Source organism: Cibotium barometz, chromosome 36, assembly GCF_041138505.1.
Source record: "Cibotium barometz isolate CiBa-2024 chromosome 36, ASM4113850v1, whole genome shotgun sequence".
NCBI lineage: Eukaryota > Viridiplantae > Streptophyta > Polypodiopsida > Cyatheales > Cibotiaceae > Cibotium > Cibotium barometz.
In genome coordinates this window covers 18,203,949-18,221,454 of record NC_141081.1, presented here as the reverse complement: position 1 = coordinate 18,221,454, position 17,506 = coordinate 18,203,949, and the positions used below count along the sequence as shown (strand labels likewise).

The following is a 17,506-nucleotide window of genomic DNA, read 5'->3' as shown; positions in this document are numbered from 1 at the left end:
ATGTTGTGCTTGTCACTACCCTTTGAAGTGCCCATGTTCCCTTCCATCTGCTCTCTATTGTTCCACCCTCACATGGTAGAAACAATCTTCAAGAGAGCACGTAGGACAAGAGAACACTACACAGGGTATGTGAATCATGAGTTCCATAAGTCCAATGCATCCCAAATAAAGGGAGCCAAAAAGAATAATCCATCCCAGTAAAAGGGAGCCATAAACATAATCCATAAACCTGAGGATGGATCCAAATTCCTAGAAAAGAAGTCCAGGAATCCATACACCTGTATACCATAATCCTTGTATACCATAACTCTTACCACATACTCCGTGCTAACCACACACCTTGGAGTAGAGGTGGACTTTATCCATAAAAGCATCATATCCATGAGATATCCAAAGATTTCTTCTCTATAAACTCGGACAGATTCGTCCATAAAAATTGCTTGTGAAGCCCAATATCTATATAAATCTCGTCCAAGAAAGAAATCTCCATAGATATAATCCATCCCAATAAAGAGAGCCATGAAAAGAATTCATCCCATTAAAGGGAGCCATGAAAAGAATTCATCCCATTAAAGGGAGCCATAAACAATGTTTCCCTGAAACCATCTCAAGGCAAACAACAACACCTTTCTCCTTGCATAGCTATACAAGGGTTAGTGAACATCAAAAACACTTCATAGTAAATAGCCAACGCACCAACTTTGCAAACTCAAAGTATACTTAGCTTTTCTTTGCCAGGTTGGTCATGAAGCCAAAAGAAATATCTCCTCACCATATCCTTAAGATATCCCGAGATATATCTCCATATAGCTTGCCTTTAAGCTTGATAATATAATCCGCAATATCCATATGGAAAGAGTGCTAAACGTGTGCACATAAAGCCAACTCCATACTTCCAAGATAAATTTTGTGAATTCATAAATCCTTAGATCAACAAGCTGTCTACTGCTCATGCTCTTGCTTCATAAGCTATGAAGCGGCTAGCCATGCTTAACAGCAATGATGGTAAGTGTGGTCCCCACTTGAGATCTTTTCTCTTCCTTATTGATAGAAGGAAGCCTCCGCTTCCAAGGAAGTCTATGCTCTGATACCAATGTAACTCGCGGCGGCGGGTGCCCGGGGGACTAGGGCCTTTGACACACTTGTTGATACCATCAATGCATATTAAAACATTTAAACATGGCCACAGCCTTAACACATATCCATCATCACTTTGCATAAAACATAAAGCTGGACAAAACATCCACAAATGCTGCAAATGGAGCTTGCACGAGTGACACTGCATAGAGGCCGGAATGGGCCGACCCCCCCCCTTGGAGTATTTTATTACCCAAGGAGAATAATATCATGTACTAGCTTTGAGGGCCTTACTCTCCCCACGGGAGATGCCGGATTATCCATATACAAATGCCATAACACACAGCCCAACACAAGGCAACCAAGCCGGAACATAGGCTGTAGAAATGCCGAACCAACAATATAATCCATATACCTCCGTGTGGGTACTGATTCTTCCCCAAAAAAACCACGGGTCTTCATGCAATAGAGCTAGTACAGCAAGTACAACTCTCCATTCAGCCGGTACAGCAGGTACAATGGCTGGTACAGCAGGTATAGTGGTTGGTACAGCCGGTACGGTGGCTGGTACAGCAGGTATAGCAAGTACAGTGGTTGGTACAGCCGGTACGATGGCTGGTACAGCAGGTACAGCAAGTACAAATGCTGGTACAACACATACAATGGCTAGAAATCATAATAAATGATTGAATACCCTTGCCTTCAGTATTTCTTCGCGATGGAAGCCTCCAAAACAGTCCCATACAGCCGGTATTCTTCATGGGCAGCCTTCAAGTGAGAGAGAAAGAGAGTAGCCATCATTAGAGAAGCCTTCAACGGTGGTAGAGGCTAGTGTGCAGGAAGAGAGCCTCCATTAATGAAGAGAGAGGGCTCCAATTTATAGATTTGGGCCTCCCATGAGCTAAAATGGCAAGAGAAGGCTACAATGACAAGTGGAGAGCCACACAATAGTTGAAGTGACAAGTGTGAGGCCACTTGTCTCACTTTGGTCCACTTTCTTGCCACATGTCCCAATGTAAGAGATGGGTCCTTCCATAATCTTTACCTCCCAACTGGTAGACATTCTGTCATAGGCACTTTGCCAACTCTTGGTATCTGCTCAATTCCAGATGTAATGACGCGAACAGAATTTCCATCGGAGTCGGGCCAAAAATAGCAACTCTCCTAAATTTTAGGAGTGTGGTCCTTTGTATTCTAGGATAATCCCCCATTCCCAAAGCTTGTACTTTCCAAATATTTAAACATCCTGGAGTCCACCAGACCCCTTTCAGACTGGGAAATGTCCAGGCTGGTGACATCCTCCCCAACTTCTTAAAAGTTGTCCGCAACTTTAAGCTTTAAGCCATATATTCAAGATATAATCATGTCCCATCGATTGGGCGAGACGAGACAGTCTCAAAAATCCAATATAACTGAAGAATCCATGTCCCAAAGAAATGGGCGAGACTCCATAATACCAATATCAAAATCATGTCCCAAGATAAATGGGTGAAACAAAAACAGTCCCATAAGTCCAGATATCATAATCATGTCCCAAGATAAATGGGCGAGACAAATCACTCCCATATGTCCAGATATCATAATCCATGTCCCAAGTAAATGGGCGAGATAAAACAGTCCCATAAGTCCAGATATCATAATCCATGTCCCAAGTAAATGAGCGAGACAAAATAAGTCTCCTGTCAACAAGACATCGGTCCACATGACCCTTGGCATAGAGATAAGTCCCGGGGTATGTTGTGCTTGTCACTATCCTTTGAAGTGCCCATGTTCCCTTCCATCTGCTCTCTATTGCTCCACCCTCACATGGTAGAAACAATCTTCAAGAGAGCACGTAGGACAAGAGAACACTACACAGGGTATGTGAATCATGAGTTCCATAAGTCCAATGCATCCCAAATAAAGGGAGCCAAAAAGAATAATCCATCCCAGTAAAAGGGAGCCATAAACATAATCCATAAACCTGAGGATGGATCCAAATTCCTAGAAAAGAAGTCCAGGAATCCATACACCTGTATACCATAATCCTTGTATACCATAACTCTTACCACATACTCCGTGCTAACCGCACACCTTGAAGTAGAGGTGGACTTTATCCATAAAAGCATCATATCCATGAGATATCCAAAGATTTCTTCTCTATAAACTCGGACAGATTCGTCCATAAAAATTGCTTGTGAAGCCCAATATCTATATAAATCTCGTCCAAGAAAGAAATCTCCATAGATATAATCCATCCCAATAAAGAGAGCCATGAAAAGAATTCATCCCATTAAAGGGAGCCATGAAAAGAATTCATCCCATTAAAGGGAGCCATAAACAATGTTTCCCTGAAACCATCTCAAGGCAAACAACAACACCTTTCTCCTTGCATAGCTATACAAGGGTTAGTGAACATCAAAAACACTTCATAGTAAATAGAGGCGCCGTAGAGATCTGCTACGAATCTTGTCTTCAATCTTCTCCTCGAACTTTGTGCCAATAGTAACCGATAACCAATTTGCTATCTTTTTTAATTTCTTTTAAAAATTTTCTGAAATTGCTAAAAAAATATTAGCAAATTGGCTGCATTAATTTTGGGGCTTTTCATCATTGAGCTCAAAATTGCAAAATTGACACTGATTTTACCTGATTCGGTGCGTAATTGCACTAGAAATTTGGGGATTTTGCAAAAATTGACACCATTTGTAGGTCCTTTATAGACATTTGCAGGCATTTTGGGTGTTACAGGCAGATTCAGTTGACATTGAGGCATTTCTCCCAAATTTTTGGGTGTTACAGCGTTACTACTTGTTTGTACACACTTGTGACAGCCATGTTTGGGAACACTAGTGATTTATTTGGAATGCTTTTCGTTGAGGATAAGTTGGTACCAACTATCCTGTGTGGGCATACATGATGAAACATGTACTTGTTGCAAAGAATCATTAGGTTTATGTATTAGGGGCTGGTGTCAGGCCCATTGCTCCTGCACGAGCAGCAAGTACTTCAAGAACCATTGATGTAGGTGATGATGTATCTTCAGGTGGTGCTACATCTTCTGTACCTTTGCTACCCACTCTAGAACAGCTCAGATGGGATGCCAAGGATGGTTAGGCACATGCTTTGATTGCTTTTTCATGCAAAAGGTAGGTTATACTGCACATTCGTTCATGCACTTCTTCTAAGGGTGCATGGGATGTAGTTGCTTCTTTGTATCAAGTTTGCAATGAGCCTTGTGTCGCCTATCTTCGCAAGAAGATTGAGTCTGGGCATATGGATGAGGGTGATTCAATGGACAAGTTCCTTACCTGCATCAAGGATTTGCGAGAGCAGCATCATGTATAGATGGGTCATACTGGCAATACACGCTAAACGCCCATTCTGTATCCTGCACAACATTTGCAGAATCTGCATTTGTAGAAGCATCCAGATGGTTCACTTGTATCTGTAGTGCTTCAGGGTTTGCCAGAATCCTATCAGTGTTTTGCTACTACTCTTCGTCTACTCATGAAGGGTAATCCAAACTTGTATACCTTTGATGAGTTGGTGACTCTCTTATTGTTGCAGGAGGAGTAGTCTCGTTCTAATAGGACCACTATGCTATCTGCTGATCAGGCATTTGGTGCCTTTGATCGAAACAAAGGTAAATCTGGGGCTGCATCTAGTGGTAAACCTAAGGGCAAACCACATGCCCATTCAGATTCTACCTCGTCTAAAGAGGGTGACAACAAGAAAAAGAAGAGATGCAACTATTGCAAAAAACTTGGCCATCTTTTTTCCACATGTATTTTGATGTTTTGGGGATTTTGAGCTTAGTTCTAAAGCATCAAAAAAGGCATGGGTATGAAGCGCATTGAGAGTGAAAAGAAAAAGAAGCAGCAAGGTTTGGCTGCTACTGTGGACACCAAAGAAGAGGCTAACTTTGCTCATGAGGGATATGCATTAGTGGTTACATGCAGTTTGCCTGCTTCTTGTATGTCTATCTCAGCTGGAGATTGGTACTTTGACAGTGGTGCTTCTAAGCACATCACTTCTTGCAGAGATCTATTTGCCAATTTGCAGGATTCACCTCCAGGTGGCATAGTTATGTGTGCCAATGATGCCTCTTACTCCATTAAAGGCATTGGCAATATGGAGCTAACAGCATGTAATGGGGATAGCTTCACTCTTTGTGACACTTTATATGTACTAGGCATTAAGAAGAATCTCATTTCTGTTTCAGTCCTTGCATTATCCGGGTTTAAGGTTCAGTTTTTTGACCATTGTTCCTCACTGTATGACAGCAGAGATTTAGCTTCTCTTATGCTTTTTGGAACATTATGCAATGGCTTGTATAAGCTCGATATGTATGACAGGAGGACTTATTCTCATGATGCTATGCTTGCATCCACCATCCGTGTGTTGAGTGACATTGAGTTATGGCATGCTCGGTTTGGTCACTTGAACTTCTCATCTCTTGTACACTTGGAGAAGCAAGGTATGGTGCATGAGCTTCCTCCTATGCAGGTTTTCTTCAAGCATGTATGTGAGGGATGCATCCTTGGAAAGATGCACAAGAATTCCTTTCCTAAAGATGGTGCTATGAGGGCTGTCTGACCATTACAGCTCGTTCATAGTGATCTTTGTGGCCCCATGAGGGCTCCATCTTTTGGAGGACACTTGTACTTCATCACGTTCATTGATGACTACACTCGGTTTTGTTGGGTGTATGGTTTAAAAATGAAGTCAGGTGCCTTTGAAGCTTTCAGAGACTTCCGTCCCATGTGTCACATGCACTCTGCACTAAGTGCATGGTGACAAGATGGCTCATCATCAGCAGTGCAGCAGTTGTACAGTATTAGAACCCAGTAGGATGATATTTGTCGTACGCTGTGACCCCATTGTACATCCTCAGTCCAGGATAAGTCAGGCACGAGCTACGTAGGTCATTCCTCAGCCTTAGCGGGTCGGTCAGTCAGTTAGTCAAGTCCCTTAACCCACTTGGAGAGAATTATTCATGCATGTAGAGTCAGTAGAAGCCTTAGGGTTTGCATCAGAAAGCACTCTGCTTTTTGCATAATATGCATTCATATGCCTGTGCATCATTTAGAACATCCTAGAAGCCTTAGGGAATTTACTGGGATTTATCTGGTATTTTTCCCATATTTTTTTGGTATTTATTTAGCATTTATTGTCATTTATAAATATAAACTTTATTAAATGACCAGCCAACTTGACCAACCTCTAGTTAGTATAAATAGGCTTGCATAGGGCTTAGTTTCTCATTCAGTCTTCAGTGTGCTAAGAGCTTTCCTCCTCAGCCCTAGGAGTTCCCTTGCCTTCAGCACTAGACTAGTCTCATCCAGCCCTTGGAGAGCTTGAGTTGGCTTCAGCCAATCTTGGTTCTCCAACGCATGCATCTTCAGCAGTCCCTACAGCCCCATAAGCGCATCAGATCAGCCCCAAATCAGCATAAGACACCTGCGTTTTCTGCATGTGAACAGTCGCGTTCTTTCAGCATCTATTCAGGCCAGAATTCAATCTACAGCCCTGCGTTTTCTGTCCAGCATCAGCATTCAGCTTGCGTTTTCTGTCCAGCATCAACATTCAGCCTGCGTTTCAGTCCAGCATAAAATCATCCAGTCATACACCAGCCCTCTGGTGAAGGTAACACAGCATTCATAAGCATTTACAACATTCTAACATAGCTTAGAACAGTCCACCATCTCCTTTTCTCAGCCTCAGGTATGCAGCCCTTCCTCGTGCCCTTGGGAAGAGTGCATAGGCTCGAGATCAGTTCATCGAGGTGTTTCTACAGCCGTGTACAGTTCAGCCAAGCTTCCGATCCTTCGAGATCTTGCGTTTGGCTTATCTACAGTCCACAGTCATTCTCTCTAATGAAATAAAGCAAATACTATCTCGTTATCGGGATAGGGGGCCCTTCAGTGGGTAATTCGGGACCCAATCTGGTGTACAGTTCTCATATATCTCTCTCTCATCTCTTTAAAGTTTGAAGTATTGAAATGGATTGCTAAACTCACGAAACTCAGGATACAGAAGACGGTGTGAGCATCTGTGTGACAGGATCTTCCAATACAAAGACTTCCGCTGCATATCACATTGGTATCAGATTCAGATTGTCCACACACACCGTATCCTAGCGTGGGGGCATCCTTGGATGGTTAGATTGCGTTCCGGCACGACCACCGACTTCAGCATCATGTCTACAGAAGAGAGTACTCATCAGTCGGAAGACGTCTCCCCCGAAGGAGACCATGTTCTTCCGCCTACAGCAGACACCATAGCTCTTCTTAGAGCTCAGAACCAGCTGCCCATGGAGCGTCTCCAACTCTTGGAGGCAGCAGCAGCACGTCCTTCTACACCTCTAGCAGCACCCAACTACATCTCCCTCTTCTTTCAGATGGAACAACAAAGGAGAGAGGATGAGGTTCGAAGGAAAAGAGAAAAAGCAGAGAGACGGGACTATGAGGAAGCCCAGCGCAGGATTGACGAAGACCGGCATGAGGCTTAACTCGCCGCTCGGGAACACCAACGTGAGCTTGATCGAGAACGTATGTTACTCGAGCACCAACGGGAAAAGGAGGCCATACACTTGAGGTATCAGCAGCTCTCCTCAGTCTCCCCAGTCATAGGTGTCACCAGCCAGCAGTCCGCAAGCAGCATCAACCACCATCATTCGCAGTCAACCAAACTTCAGTAAGTATGATGGTAAGTGTGATCATTCATCAGTTAATCAATTTATTCATTAATTTAATGCTCATTTTCCTTTAGCTAGGATCACAGACCCACAAGACAAAGTCCACTTAGCGGCTCCCCATCTCACTGGCAAGGCAGTCACTTGGTGGCAGCATTGGTCTAGTATTCATATAGACCAGGCCACAGGTGTCACAGCCTTTGACTGGGACATCTTTGTCTACGACCTGAAGACCAGATTTCTCCCGCCCGAGTACATGACCGGTCTGAAAGACGAGTTCTATGGACTCAGACAGAACGGATCCCCAGTGCTTCAGTTTTCCGGTAAGGTTATTACTTTAGCACAGCAGTTAGGATTATCTGAGGAGGCTAAGATGGAGCAATTCATCCGTGGATTGGACTACATTCGGTTCACAGTTCGTAACTTTGAACCAAGTACATATGACCGGGCTTTGACTCTCGCTCAGAATGAAGAAATGAAGATGAACGGAGGCAAGCCCAAGCAGTCATCTCAGTCCAGTACCAAACCCCAACAGGGGAAGGGTAATTCGTCTTCTAAAGACACTAAGACAGACAACAGTCCTAGCTCTAGTTTAGGGGGTAAGGAATCCAAGCCTAAGAAGATCCCTGAGGAAAAGGCTCAAGTAGGGATCACTGGAGGCTATCTTCCTCCAGAGGAGCAAAGACAGTATCAGTCAGAAAACAGATGTTTTTTCTGTCATACCATTGGGCATGGTAAGAAGGATTGTCCAAAAAGACAAGCGGAGCAAGCCTCCAAAGAGCCTTCTGCCACAGTTGCCGTAGTATCCCCTGGTCCTCCAGACCTGCCTGCTACCACCAATGCGGTTCAGATCTTACCTTCTATGCATTCCATGCCATCCGAAGTACTTGATGCTAGGCAGGAGGGTGAGGCAACAACCACACAGAAAAGCCTGATCCGAGCTTATGGCTCTGCCAAGGGCTGACAGTTCATAATCCTTTTTGACATGGGCAGTTCTGAGGACGCCATCTCTCCCCAGTTGGCTACCAACATGAGCTGTACCTTAGTGCCCTATCATTTGGAGGTAGACGGGTTTACACCTGGTCTCCGCACCCACATCTCTCAGAAGGCACAACAGTTTTCTTTTCAAGTTCAAAAGGCCTCATTCCAGCGAGAATTCATTGTCTCTCCTCTTTTGGGATGTGACATGATCTTAGGAATCCAGTGGTTTCGTCAGTATGAACCTATTCCCAGTTGGGGGCAGGACACCTTTATTATCTCTAAAGGTTTTCCTGAGCCTGTCATGATTCGGGGGGATAGGAGCATTCCTGGCGTTCCTATGATTTCTCATCTCCAGGCCCGACGAGCTATGTGCAAGGGAGCAGGAGGAGCATTAATTTATGCTCAGACAGCTTCTATCTCATCAATAACCGCTGTCTCATCATCTTCAGTCCCTCAGTTAGTAGATCTCCTTTCTCATTCAGGCATTTTTAAGGATGATCTCCTACCCAGTATCCCACAGTTAGCAGAACCTCCTAGCAAGTTTTCCTCTCGTCTTTCCAAGACTTTCAAGGGCAAGCTAGAACAGCAGTCCAACATTTGAACCATGTTCCTTATGGACACATTTTCACAGTCACCACAGACTACCAAGCACTTAAGTGGCTCCCGACGATGCCAAGTGCCCAGTGGAGTGCTCAGCACACTAGACAGGGTCAGCTCTTCCAACAAGTTGGAGGAATGATTAAGTGCATCCCTGGTCAGCATAACCCAGTAGCAGATGTTCTTAGTAGAAAGACCAGCATCCCGACAAGTCAGGAGTCTACCATTCTCAATATCTCTGGAAAAGACTTAGAAGATCAGTATGTCGATTCCGCAGAGGTTGGTACTCAACCCAGTTTGGCCCTCAATTTTGAGCCTGGCCATCATTCAGTTCATAGACAGGCATGTAAGTTTAGACGAGATATCCACTTCAAGGAAGGGGATTGGGTCTCTCAGTGCATCATGAAACAAAGATTGAAACAAGTGGGCAAACATTGTCCCAAGCTTTCATTCCAGTTCTCCAATGCATGCATCTTCAGCAGTCCCTACAGCCCCATAAGCGCATCAGATCAGCCCCAAATCAGCATAAGACACTTGAGTTTTCTGCATGTGAACAGTCGCCTGCTTTCAGCATCTATTCAGGCCAGAATTCAGTCTATAGCCTTGCGTTTTCTGTCTAGCAACAGCATTCAGCTTGCGTTTTCTGTCTAGCATCAGCATTCAGCCTGCGTTTCAGTCCAGCATCATCCCTACAGGTCTGTGTTTCAGTCTACCGCAGTTCTCAACCCTGAATCATCAGTTTACATCAATATCCAGCCTTCGGTACATCATCCAGTCATACACCAGCCCTTTGGTGAAGGTAACATAGCATTCATACGCATTTACAGCATTCTAACATAGCTTAGAACAGTCCACCATCTCCTTTTCTCAGCCTCAGGTGTGCAGCCCTTCCTTATGCCCTTGGGAAGAGTGCATAGGCTCGAGATCAGTTCATCGAGGTGTTTCTACAGCCGTGTACAGTTCAGCCAAGCCTCCGATCCTTCGAGATCTTGCGTTTGGCTTATCCACAGTCCACAGTCATTCTCTCTAAAGAAATAAAGCAAATACTATCTCGTTATCGGGATAGGGGGCCCTTCAGTGGGTAATTCGGGACCCAATCTGGTGTACAGTTCTCATATATCTCTCTCTCATCTCTTTAAAGCTTGATGCAAAGGCAATCAAATGCATTTTCATTGGTTATAGTACTGAGAGTAAGGGATACAGACTCTATGTGCCTAATACAGGCAAGATCATTGTGTCAAGAGATGTTATCTTTGATGAATATGCATCTCAACCACTTGTCTCATGTACCAACAGACATCTATTGGGCCGGAAGATGTGTTTGATACTTTGTTGCCTTAATTCAATTCAAATGTGGACAATGTAGAGCCAGTTTCAGCTCATTTACAGCCACCTATGCCTGCTGAAAACCAGCAAAATCAGCAGCTGAACTTGCCCCAAATTGATTGTGAAATGCCTTAGATCGATCAAGATACCTTGGGTGATGCATTAGCAGAGGAAGATGCAGATACTAGGAAGTCAAAAACGGTTCCTAGATGGCTGGTTGACACTTTGCGTGATAGCAAACAGTCTACATTTATGCCAGGTCGTACACGTGTTGCTTCTTGCCATGCATCTTCACATTATGTGGATACAGCTCTTGTTGCCACCGCTTGTAATGAGGAACCCATTTCTCATGTTGATGCATTGGAGGATGACAATTGGGTGGCAGCCAGGCATTCGGAGTTGGACAAAAACGGTACCTGGGAGTTATGTGACTTGCCCCTAGGCAAGCGTGCCATTGGCACAAAATGGGTTTTCAAGCTTAAGCGTAAGCCTGATGGTTCAATTGATCGCAAAAAGACTCGCTTGGTCGCCAAAGGGTATGCCCAACGTGAGGGCTTTGACTATGAGGAGACCTTTGCTCCCACTTCACGTATTGACTTCCATACATATTGTTATTGCATTGGTTGCCCACAAACAATGGCATGTACATCAGTTGGATGTCAAAATTGCTTTTTTGAATGGCGATTTGCAGGAGGAAGTTTATGTGTCTCAGCCTCCTGGCTTTGTTCAAAAAGGTGCAGAAAGTAAAGTATGCCGTTTACATAAAGCACTGTATGGTCTTAAACAGGCTCCTCGTGCTTGGTACCACAAAATTCATGCATACTTGATTGCCAAAGGGTTTCAGAATAGTTCAGTTGAGAGTACACTTTATGTACGCCACATTGGAAACAATGTTCTCATTCTTCTTTATGTGGATGACATGCTCGTCTGACTGGCCCTGAAGAGGGTGATATTTCAGCTTTTAAAGCTGATTTGCAGCATGCATTTGATGTCACAGACATGGGGCATTTACATTACTATTTGGGCATACAGTTTATACCTTTTGAGGGGGGTATCATGTTATCTTAGTGCAGATATGTTGAGCAGCTCCTTGAGCGTTTTCACATGACAAATTGTAAACCTGTTTCTACTCCTATGGAACCAGGTCTAATCTGTCACTTGAGCATGCTGGTGAGCCTTTTGATTTTGCCACCTATCAGCAAGCTGTGGGATGCCTTATCTATTTATGCTCTACTCGTTTGGACATACAGTATGCTGTTTCTCAGTTGAGCAGATTCATGCATTGTCCGAGCATTATACATTGGCATGCGTGTAAGCGTGTCTTTCGCTATCTTAAAGGCACTGCAAACTTTGCCTTATTTTATGGCAGTTCTTCTACACTATGCTTGCTTGCATTTACAGATAATGATTGGGCAGGTTGCTATGGCACGCGAGTGTCAACCAGTGGTGATTGTTTTCTTCTTGGTGACTCACGTATCTCATGGCTCAATAAAAAGCAGCCTACAGTGGCCACTTCTAGTTGTGAAGCTGAATATAGGGTAGCCTTTACAGCTACTGTGGAATGTGTTTGGCTACGACGCCTTCTAGCCGATCTTGGTGTTGGACAGTAGTCCCCTACCACCATTTACATTGACAGTCTGAGTGTTTTGGCAGTTGCACGAAACCTAGTATTTCATGCCCGCACAAAGCATATTGAGGTTCACTATCATTATGTGAGGGAAAGGCTCCATGCAGGAGAGATTGACTTGGCTTATGTGTCTACACATGCCAATATAGCAGATGGGTTTACAAAGCCTCTCTTTCGAGGGAAAAGTTTGAAGCTTTCCACAAAGCTTTGAGCTTACAGCCTCTACCAGGGTAGTCTGCTACACCTTGTCCCCGTTCGCACTATTCACTTGAGGGGGGTTTGTTGGTCATGACCACTCGTGGCTAGTTCAGGTGTGAACACACAGCTTACTCACGAGCACTTTTTCCCTGTGACTGGACACAGGTTTTTTTCCCGTGTGAACACACTTATGTGTGTTGGGCACTTTGCCCTAGGCTACTTTATGTACTCACATTGTACTCTCATTTTATTATTATTGAGTACATCTTTTCCAGCACGCTTGAGCTTCACTAGTACTTCTCTCTCTTGTACATGTGTGTGTGTGTGTGTGTGTGTGTGTGTGTGTGTGTGTGTGCAGGCTTCTTCCCCCATACCCAACAAAGACATGGGGACAGGGTCCATAAGGTTTGATTAAGAAAAAGAATCATTCTTGGTCAAAAAGCAAAAAAAGCAAAAAGTCAAACATGGTTGACTGCGCGCCAAGGGCACCATTGGAAAGAGGAGATTGAGCCGGACCAAAAAGCCAAAGGCCGCTTTTCCAGAAAGTAGCTCCAAGGCCAAAAAGCAAGGTCCTGAAGCTATAAAAGCATAAATCAAGAACTTTGGCAAAGATGAGCAAGATTTTATTATTACAAAAGCAAAAAGACCGAAAGCAAAGCAAGGAAAGCAAATCAAAAGCATGGTAGCTTTTTGCAAATAAAAGCAGGATCCTCCTTTGAGTATAAAAAAAAGTTGAATCTCTCTAGAGTCTCAAAAGGAAGATCATTGAAGGAAGTTAGCCATCATCCTCTTCTTTGTCAACATCAAAATCGAGAGGGTTATCTTCTACATCTCCATCATCCACTTCTGCACCACCTGGCTGAATCTCCTTCGCCCATAAGCTCTGTTGTGCGCTACTGTTTTTGTTGCTCCTTCATGCCGCCTCTAGCCACTGGTAGCGCTGCCAGCTGACTGCTGTTCTTTATGCGTCAGTCCTCCGCAAGCTACTGCAACACGTCAGCTGTTGTTGCCGCCTGCTTGGGAGTTGCTTGCGCCACCTACCAACGCTGCCAGCTCTGCCGTTGCCACATGCCAGCCAACAACACAACTCTGTGAGCCTCGCCAACACTTTGTCTTGGGCAGCAGTGCTCAGCTTCTCTTGCGCAACCGTCCAGCATAGGCAGCCAGCACCGTTGCCCACCAGCTAGCTAGCGCTACTGCCAAGCCCAGTCAACGTGGCCTCCACCTACAGCTTCTGTGTCGTCTTTAAAGCGCAATCTACTAAGTGCCCTCTCCCAGCTGCCGTCTGCTCTAGGGCTACACCAGCCACCTGCTGGGTGCGCCAACTGACCAGTGCTGCAGCCACCTTAAAGCCCCCAATAGCAACCAGTGCTGTCTTCCACCTTCTGCTCTTGTTGCCGTCGACTTGGCTACAGACTAGTGTAGCTACAGGTTATCTTTCGGCCACCATCTATACCAACTGCTACTCAGAGCCACCACTTGAACCTCGTAAAGAGTCGCCAACAGAGCCGACGTTTGTGCCTACCTACTGGCCGCATACCATCTGGCCGTCGCCACTACTTGAAGTTCTACCTCCATCGCCCTTTTGGCCAGCACCATCCATTTGTGTGGCTCCTTGGTGGATTGTCTCCTTCTCCAAATTGGGGAACATGGAACTTGGACATGAACATAGAGCTTGGATATGGAACATATAGCTTGGGCATGAAGCTTGGACATGAACATGGAACTTGGACATAGAGCTTGGACATGAAACACAAAGCTTAGACACGGAGCTTGGGTATTGGACTTGGACTTGGATTCATTGGATTTGGCACTAGCCTGGTGAGAGATACTTGTGGGTCATCCTCGTGGTGTGCACTGTGCTCGGCATCAGAGATCTCGTGCCTTGACATCGAAATCGACTTGGATATCCTACATTGACATATCTATTTGTTTTGTATTCATTGATTGTATTGATCCTGGCCAGTGTGTCCGTGGATTGTTTCTGAATAAATTCCTGAAAGGAGGCGGGGCCTGTTCCTAGGTCAATGTGGTGTACTGTGCAAGATCCCCATTCCCTTTTCTCTCTCCTCTCTCTTTATATCTTTATCTCTTGGACACATGGTTGAGTCTGTCATCACTGCACGCCTTGCTGGGCTTACAATAGTACACCACAGTTAGTGGGGAACATGCCCCGCCCCCTTTCAGGAATTTATTCAAGAACAATCCACGGGCACGCTGACAAGGATCAATACAATCAATGAATACAAAACAAACAGATATGTCGATGTAGGATATCCAAGTCGAGGTCGGTGTGGAGGCACGAGATCTCTGATGCCGAGTACACCACGGGAATGACCCACAAGTATCTCTCACCGGGCTAGTACCATATCCAACATCCAAATCCAAATCCAATGAATCCAAGTCCAAGTTCCAAATCCAAATCATTTCCAAAACCAAGTCCAGATCCAAGTCCAGATCCATGTCTAAGTGCAAAATCCAACTCCAGATCCAGATCCAGATCCAAGTCTTAGTCAAAAATCCAAGTTCCATATTCAAGTTCCGTGTTCAAGCTCTATGTTCCATGTCCAAGCTCTATGTCCAAGTTCTCCATGTTCATGTCCAAATTCCATGCCCAAGTTCTCCATGTCGAAGCTCTATGTCCAAGTTCCATATTCAAGTTCCATCCACAAGCTCTATGTCCAAGCTCCGTGTTCAAGCTCCATATAAAGCTTTATGTATGAAACGGATTAGTCCCACGGGCAACATAACAGAATCTGCTAGTGCCGAAAACAGCACTGTTTGGGCAGCACACAAGTGCTCTGAAAGCGGTACAGCTCACAGCAGGCATCAGCGCTTTCACGGGTGGCGACCAGTCAGTGGCGGCACACAGATGGCTCGCAGCACTTCAAGTGGCGCACAACAGCAAACAGGTTGGCGCACACAGCAGGCAGAGGCTCCGATGGTGGCGGTGCAGAGGCACAACAGGCTGTTCTAAGTGAGCAGGGTTGTGAATAGAGCAAGAAAACCTTGTGTAGTCCTCTTCCAAGTGCTGAAATCTATTGAAGTAGGAAGCTTTGGACTGGTCTTTATCGATTGCCGCTGTTTGGGCTGGTTTTGAGGAGTGAATCTGCCGCTCTTCAAGATTGTTGCAGGCTGTTGGGTTCCGCAGTTTATTGTTGTTCTTAATGAATTTAATGCTACCTAACATAGAGAACAAATTAAAAACTGGTTGCTTTTTTTTGTTCAATTCCAAATTTCCTGACAGCAGATGCATCGTCAAAGAATTGGTCTGACTTTTATGTTCTCCAATAAGCACATTTTGAGAGTTGACATTCTTACTTTCAAGTTGACAAAAATACGCCCATTTTTTTTCTTCTCAAGAATGATATTTTTGGTGAAGATCGAAGTCAATATCAGGATGTCTTGTAAGCAGATACCAGATTGAAGATATGGATTGTGAAAGCTCGGAGCTGTCAGCCAGCATGCCTGGTTTGAGGTAAAGTTAATTCTCTCTCTCTCTCCCCCCATTAATGCAAATGATATCATAGCCGAATGCTTCAGTGATTTTCAAAAAAACTTGGGTTGATAATTAAACTTTTTGGTAGCATAAGCTGAGCACACTATTTGTGATTTGGACTGAACCAGGACCAGGCCCTATGGTGACAAGCTTGTTTTGAGGGGCTTGAAGCTTTTCGGTTTCCATGGGGTTAATGAGGATGAGAAGCAATTTCCTCAGTTATTCTTAGTAGATGTGGATGCCTGGTTGGATTTGGAAAAGGCTGGTAAAACAGATAATTTGGACGACACAGTCAGTTATACAGCTTTATATGGGTAAACAGCTACTTTTCCATGTTAATTTTATTTTTGGTCGTCTTCTCATATGCCCTGGGGCTAACATAGATTCTCTGATAAAACAGGGTAATCAAAGAGGTAGTGGAAGGACCCCATTTTGATCTTTTGGAGGCCTTAGCCAACTCTATCACGATGACAATTTTTAGTAGATTCCCGAGTGTCACTGATGTATGGGTGCGTCTGGGTAAGCCGAAAGTAGCCTCAAAGAAAGATGCAGAGTACGTGGGGTTAGAAATCTTTCGCACATCGCCATCCAAAACAGGGTCACATTAAATAATAACCAGCCTGTGCATCCTTGGACAAAAGTTTCTACAGGAGAAGAGAAAAAGATAGGGATGGTATGGATTAGAAGTTTTTCAGCTTTTCTTGGATTGATTCACTGAATTTTTGGGAGGTGGTGGGGAGTTCTTCAGTGGGATCATCTATATATATTTATATATATATATAGATCTCTGGAAGTGCAATGTAGTGACTGCTCTTAATGCTATCTTTTCTTCAAATCCAATGGGTCACATAGATTTACAAGCTGTAAGTTTTCCTTCAAGTTATAATAGTATTTGTTGCTCCACACATGCTCATTTACTTGAAGAACTCACATGCATAAGAGTGTATGTGACTCTCTACATGATATGTCATTGTGCTTGTACAAACCCAAGTCCCCCCATGCTCCACACATGCTCATTTATTTGTACAAGAGTGTATGTGGATATACATCACTGTGCTCGTACAAACCCAAGTCCCCCCATGCTCCACACATGCTCATTTATTTGTATAAGAGTGTGTGTGACTCTATCTACATGATACGTCATTGTGCTTGTAGAAACCCAAGTCTCTCTCCCCCCCCGGCGCCCCAATCCCAAAAAAAAACCCTCCCCCAAGAAGGCTTTCATTGGCCAAGATCTTGAATATTAAGCAAAAATGTTTCTATTCATTCACTTGTATCCAGACTGAACTTGAGCCGATTTCTTGATTGCCATTTGTCTTTTTATCATGTGTTCTCTCAACGACTTTGATTTGCTAGAGTATGTATTTGAAACAAAAAAAACCTGAAACCGAAAAGAGACTTGTAGTGAGAGAGGGTAGGTGAGCTCCGTTGTTGAACCTCTGTCGCCTCCTTCCTTGCCCCCGCCTCTGTCCCTTGTGCTCCCGCCTGCCCCTTACCCTTATGTAGCTCTTGCCTCACAGGATGT

At 44.4% G+C, this 17,506-nt stretch overlaps 1 protein-coding gene across 3 annotated transcripts in view; it reads left to right on the top strand.

Annotated features, from left to right (window-relative positions):
• The window catches only part of LOC147617564 (dihydroneopterin aldolase 2-like), a 37,060-nt gene extending 20,176 nt beyond the window's left edge, over positions 1–16,884 (top strand). For 2 of the 3 annotated variants that reach the window (XM_086775845.1, XM_086775843.1), the window contains exons 2-4: positions 15,898–15,960; positions 16,110–16,295; positions 16,382–16,884. In XM_086775845.1, the coding sequence (XP_086631971.1) occupies positions 15,914–15,960; positions 16,110–16,295; positions 16,382–16,589 (441 nt within the window). In that variant the 5' untranslated portion in view covers positions 15,898–15,913 and the 3' untranslated portion in view covers positions 16,590–16,884. Of the gene's footprint in view, positions 1–15,864; positions 15,961–16,109; positions 16,296–16,381 lie in introns of all 3 variants that reach the window. The other variant, XM_086775844.1, reaches the window with a different exon arrangement.
• The last annotated feature ends 622 nt before the right edge of the window (positions 16,885–17,506 follow it).